The sequence below is a fragment of the Carassius auratus genome, chromosome 29 (genome assembly GCF_003368295.1).
Source record: "Carassius auratus strain Wakin chromosome 29, ASM336829v1, whole genome shotgun sequence".
Classification (NCBI taxonomy): domain Eukaryota; kingdom Metazoa; phylum Chordata; class Actinopteri; order Cypriniformes; family Cyprinidae; genus Carassius; species Carassius auratus.
Window position 1 is genome coordinate 5590142 of NC_039271.1, and position 6237 is coordinate 5596378.

At 35.0% G+C, this 6237-nt stretch overlaps 1 protein-coding gene across 2 annotated transcripts; it reads right to left on the bottom strand.

Moving 5' to 3' along the window:
• Positions 1-587: 587 nt before the first annotated feature.
• Positions 588-5042, bottom strand: LOC113048532 (uncharacterized). Of its 2 annotated transcripts, none has more exons than XM_026210400.1 (6): positions 4514-5042; positions 3979-4211; positions 3258-3330; positions 3054-3144; positions 2754-2863; positions 588-1177 (listed from the first exon to the last, which is right to left on the bottom strand). In XM_026210400.1, the coding sequence occupies exons 1-6, from the start codon at positions 4638-4640 to the stop codon at positions 855-857; spliced, it is 957 nt and encodes a 318-aa protein (XP_026066185.1). In that variant the 5' UTR covers positions 4641-5042; the 3' UTR covers positions 588-854. The 2 variants fall into 2 exon arrangements, with proteins under 2 accessions (XP_026066185.1, XP_026066184.1); XM_026210399.1 differs by having other exon boundaries at positions 590-1177; positions 4481-5036.
• Positions 5043-6237: the final 1195 nt, after the last annotated feature.

The window sequence follows — 6237 nt, forward strand, 5'->3', positions numbered from 1 at the left end:
AAGGGTTAAAAGTCAAAACGAAAGGATATTCCATAGTGACATTTTCACACATCATTATTTGCTATCAGTGCATTAACCTAACATTACATTTGTGTTAACTGATGTAAAGAGTTCAGAAAGGCTGACTAAGGATTCCTAAAGCAATGACTAAACAGTTTGTGGATGCTATGTTCCCCATCCAGCTGGCCTCGATGATGTCACCGAAAAGGAACCTTGTTTTAGAGGCGGAGCAAGTGATTACATCTTCTTTAAATTAATATTGCTCATTAAATATTTGATATAGAAATGTAGTTAAAACTGTAATAATCTGAAATATTTTTAGAATGTAAAATAACGGGTTTCAGTTTGAATAGATTTTAAACTGTAATTTATTACGGTGATAATAAAGCTGAATTTCTGCTGATTAATATTCGTGGGTAAACCAGAATAAATGAATGCATTAAATTGTTCTAAAGTGACAGTAAAGAGTTTTCTAATGTTATAAAAATTATATTTCAAACAAATATGGTTCTATCGAAAAATAAAATACATAAGAGTTTCCACAAAAAAAAAGTCGAGGAAACTGAAGACTGAAGGAGTAATGATGATAAAAATTCAGCTTTGCGTCACAGGAATAAAATACATTTCAGAATACATTCACATGGAAAACAGCTATTTTAAACTGTAATAATATTTCACTATTTTACTTGTATTTTTGATCGAATAAAATATATAAAGAGAACATTTGGCATTTTTAGTGTAAATGTGATGTCATGTTAACAGTATGATATGCAGACGCTGGCGCAGTGTTCATTACAATGAATAAAATAAATAAATAAATACATCAATAGATTTGCGTCGGATTCGCGCCGCCGTTACTCAGGCCTGTTGCGTTTCCGTAATCCAGCCGTCAGATCTTCTGGAGGTTTCTGAGCGACTGTAACATCATCTCCACCGATGTCGGCCGAGTCCTCGAGGGACGGCATACTAGAGTCACTCTCGCTTCCCTCCGTGCACTTGTTCTCCTCATCCTCGTCTTCCTCCAGCTCTTCCTCTCCCTCAGACTCAGGCGTGAGCTCTCGGGGATCACGTGGCTGTACTTCAGCCTGCGTTTGTGAATCCTGACGAGTTTCTGGAAGCCTTTCGGATGCGGCCAAAGTCTCGATGAGTTTGTCTAGATTGCGCTCACATGTCGGCTCTAAAAGAAATAACCAAGTGATTTGCATCACCATACACCACAATGCTACAACAGTGCATCCAGTCACTTAAAAATGAGTGAATGTCCAACATATGAAATAAAATATAAAAGCAGGCATCACTGAAAATCTCAAGTTTCCTACATGCACATATTCACAAATTTACTGTAGCATGGCAGCGTGACCTACCTGATGTTGGCCAATTCAGAGCTACTTCGTTCATCCCACTAATTTGTTTACAATATGTTATTTTTAAAGATCTGTGAGCTGCTTCATTTACTGCATTCGTCTGCATTAGATATGTGTAAACTAAAACTTATCACTGACATGAATGCAAACTCACATATAAGCGATATGCCTTAAATTAGGATTAACATTAATATGGAAAAAAAAAAAGTCAATGTCATTCTCAGTACTGTAATGTGAAAAAATTATTACGTATTAATTAAATTGATAAATATACATAAATATGGACAAATAATAAAAATGTAATACAAATAGGTTAACATTATATCTATTACCTAAGTGTTTGTTGTACTTCTCAATTGAATACAATTGAAAAAAATGAATTAAATAAAATGTAAAACAATAGTTTGAATAAATAAAAAATATCAATTAAAAATAAAAATGGATAAATGATAAATAGATATATTATCTGAGGACTTGTTGTACTTTTAAATTGCCAAAATTTTTTCAATTTTTAAGAAATTATTTAAATTAAAAACCGATAAATAGGGATAAATAATAATACAAACAGCCAGTTAATAATTGATTAATTATTTAATGATTTGTTGTACTTTTAAATTGCCTAATTGCAGATTTAAAATGAAAAAAAAATTCCATAAAATATGTGTATATATATATATATATATATATATATATATATATATATATATATATATATATATATATATTAGATAGACAGATAGATAAGTAATAAAAATGAATAAATAATAGATGTTGATAAATAATGGATATATATATATATATATTATCTAAGGATTAGTTGCTTAATCTCCTACATTGCCTGATTTTAATTAAATAAATGACTTAAAATGTAAAAAAAAAAAAAGTGTAAATAATATAGAAAAACAATAAAAAAAATATTATTAATGGATTATTATATAGTATTTTTTGCAATTCTAAATTTTAAAAAGCACTTCAAAAAAAAAAAAATCTTAACGGCAATAAAATGTTCAATAAATGTGGCACAATGGTTTCAAAAACATTATACCACAGTAATTGTATACTGCAATTAAAAATATTATATTAGTATATAAGTATACAAATTATTTACAAGAAGCATCAAAACCAACAATAATTCCAAATGCATTCTGGTGCTGAGAATGTATGGGAAACTGTATTTAATTGCCATACAAATAAAGTAAAATGCAAGCAATTCAATCATTCGTTTATTCAATTCATCTTCGCTCTTTTGGCTAAAATGGATGTTTTTTAATGAAGCTGTGATTTAACTGTGCGTGACACTTGTTCCCATGACTCGGAGCGATGGTGTTATTGTTAAAGCCCAGCGGTGAGAGTGAGCTGTTCGTGCAGTGCTGTGTTAATTGTGTTTACCCTCTATCCTGATGCTCGGACACTCCATGCCTCTCTTCTTCATTATCTGCCGAATGCAGTGCAGCTGCGACATGATCTCGTTCTTCTGCTCCAATGCAACAGACTTCACACTGCAGAATAAACAGCAGGCAAAACAACAAACCACACACGACCAGAGTGTATTTCAATCCGCATGTTTCTTTCTGCATAACCAAAAATATGAATGTGCTTTAACCAAATGCATAGTTGCACGACTCAACAAACCACGTTTATTTAAAACCAAGAGGTTTGCATGATTTTCATGTGCATGTGTGCTCTCACCAGTTGGTGAGCGGGTCCAGCTGGGTCAGGATGGAGTTGAGCATCTTCTCGGTTTGAGTGAGTCTCTGCTCCAGCTCGTTCAGCTGATTCTCTGTGGAAGATGACAAGTGCATCAGAGAAGTCTCTCTCTGAATATATAAATAAATGGTGGCATTTCTAAAAAAGCATCATCATTGATGCACGCACACACACACACACACACACCGGTCTCCGCTGATTTCTTCACTCCTTGAGCTGTTTTTGCTTTTTGAGCTTCAGAATCGCTTGAAGATTTAATCTGCAAACACAAAAATGAAGATATAACAACTACGATTTTTTTTTTTTTTTTGCACATTTTTTCATGAATTGTGCCTTTATTTGTATCACTATCAAGTAGATTTCCCATCCAAATCATTACTATTAAGGGGGAAAAAATACTTACTGGCTGTTTTACAAGAAAACACTATTTCAGTCTTTCTTCAAAAAAATTATTTTCTTTTTTTGTGTGAATTTTAATAGCAATTTTTATAACTTTCAAAAAAAAAACATTTTTTAATTTACAAAAAAAATAAAAAATAAAATAAAAAAAATAGTTTGAAAATATTTTTGACGTAATAAAACATTATTAGATTATATTTTACAAGGAAATACTATTTCAGTCTTTCTCTTTTTTTCATATTTAAATCTATTTGTTAACATCTGCTGTTTTTCTTTTGATTTTTTTAATTATTTGTACATTTATAAAGTTTCAATATGTTTTTTCTAATACATAAAATAGTATGTAAACTGTAAAAATATATATTTTTCAAATTTGCAAAACAAATTCCTGGAGTTTTTCACTTAACTAGATTACTTTCTAATCCTGTGTGAAGTTTACTAACAATTTCTGAGTGAAAATTATTTCTACACCAATCATTTTCTAATGCATAACAACAAAAGTCATCACCTTTAGAAACTTATACGCGGCGAAGAGCCCGACACCGATGGCGTAGATGGGCATGAGGGTGAAGACGTAGCCCTTATTGCTGTTAGATTTGTATTTGTCACTTTTCATCTCCTGCTCCATGAGTTTCTTCATCTGCTGCATGTTCTCCACGCTCTGAGACATCTGCGGTGCTGCGCTCCTGTGAAACTGATGCTGACTCTTCACACTTCCAGGACCGACCCCGGGACCAGGACCTGCAGAAACACACAGACCCATCAGCCTTTAAACACACATCCTGGGGTCACTGCAGAACTAATGTTTATAATGTTCATCTTTATGGATAAAAACAATGACAGCTTGATCTGCACATCTATTTAAACATTTTTGAGCATGAAAATGTTGTATGCAATGGCTGTATGAAATGACAAACACATACAATGACAAAAACATATAAAAAGAAACACAATATACAGGTAAACCCAGAGCTAGAGAGTAAACAAACACAGCCGAGGTTGGTCCGCACCTCTCCTGTTGGATCGCGGCTCGAACGACTGACCGTCTCTGCCGCCGAACATGCGCGGGAACAGCACGAACACCAGCAGCACCGCGGTGAACGCCATGACGAGCTGCTGCGAGGACGACAGGACCATGTCTGCTCGAGAATTAATTCGGTTCAATCGCATAAACGAGGGCGAGTCCCCCTTCACCGTTGATCAAACGTCTTCCTCGGTTTGTGCATTTGAGGGACAGAAGAAGTCTCGCGAGATTACTGCCCTCTACAGGACTGGGGTGGAATTACAGCTCAGCGCTTACTTGACGCTCGAGCGCTTCGTTCGATTCGCTTTCAGTTATTTTACCCGTACTGTTCTCAACAGTCCGTTATGCTGTTTGAGATTACAAACTGGTGTTTGTCATCATATTATTATCAATAGTGTACGGTGGCCGAGACATCAACGCGCTGCAGCTTAGGAAAACACATGCAAAAGTATGGGAAGAAATTGAGACTCCAAAAATGAGATGCACTAAAAACTATTCATCTACTGCATACATTTTATACATGTATTTTACTAACCACAAACATATGTCTTTCAATTTGAGTCTGTAGAATTCGGGATTAAATGATTGTTCATTTACATTTACATTTATTCATTTAGCTGACGCTTTTATCCAAAGCGACTTACAATTGTTATATATGTCAGAGGTCACACGCCTCTGGAGCAACTAGGGGTTAAGTGTCTTGCTCAGGGACACATTGGTGTCTAACAGTGGATTCGAACCCGGGTCTCCCACACCAAAGTCATGTGTCTTATCCACTGCGTCAACACCACCCGTTCAGTGATTTTACAAATACAAACATGTTTGTTCTGCATTAATTGCTGAAGAGGTGTGAATGAACGCTTGAGCCACAAATGCACATTTGAATCACTATGACAATTTGATACAAACTATAACATTTGTGTTCACAAATATGTCTCTACTTGAAAAAAATGCTGCAAATTGGACTTCCAATTTGAAAGTGACAGGAAACTGGTGTCTGAAAAGAATACATGTATGACTCATAGTAACAACACTAGATTGTGAAGATTCAGTGCATTAAAAACAATACAATACAATCCTGCTCAGGGGACACATTTGGCAAGCAGCGGACCTGTGTGCATACATCTACAGACACTCGTGTATATGTATAACCTCGATCCATGCATATACACCTACACACACTCGTGCATACATATAAACTCTCTGCATACAAACACACCTGCACATACTCGCATGTACATGTAAACATGATCCATGCATACAACTATTAAACACTCCTATATTTGTTTAAATATAAAAAAATCCTACACGGCGCCTCATATTTGTGCACTTTATTTACTGTACCAATATGTTAGATAGGCATTTGAACTTAGCTTTATTGCATGTCAGAAACCTTGTCTTGCTAAACCACTGACAGAGCCCATTGATCTAACGGTGCTGATAAGCGCTCCAAATGCAAATTTTGCACGCAGCAATCAGGCATCAATTGAAAGCGCTCTGATCCAATGCAGGTATCATTAGTTTGACAGTACTCCATCCCAATGATGTTAAGAGATCCAGTGGGGGTGACAGTCATATTTCAGGGTGACCATGCTAACTCTTTAAATAAACGGCTGGATCTTTATGTTGTGGGCCTGTTTTTCTGCCAGAGCTCCCGGACATCATATTCAGATACATGGCATAATGTATTCAATCAGATACCAAAAGACTATTAAATAAATTCAATGCACAGACTGAAGTGGT

Coding starts and splice junctions, on each gene's coding strand:
- LOC113048532 (XM_026210399.1), bottom strand. CDS start 4,640: ATGCGATTGAACCGAATTAATTCTCGAGCAGACATGGTCCTGTCGTCC. Junction 3,331..3,978: donor CCGCGTATAAGTTTCTAAAG/GTGATGACTTTT, acceptor TTGTGTTTGCAG/ATTAAATCTTCAAGCGATTC. Junction 2,864..3,053: donor CTGGACCCGCTCACCAACTG/GTGAGAGCACAC, acceptor TTTATTCTGCAG/TGTGAAGTCTGTTGCATTGG.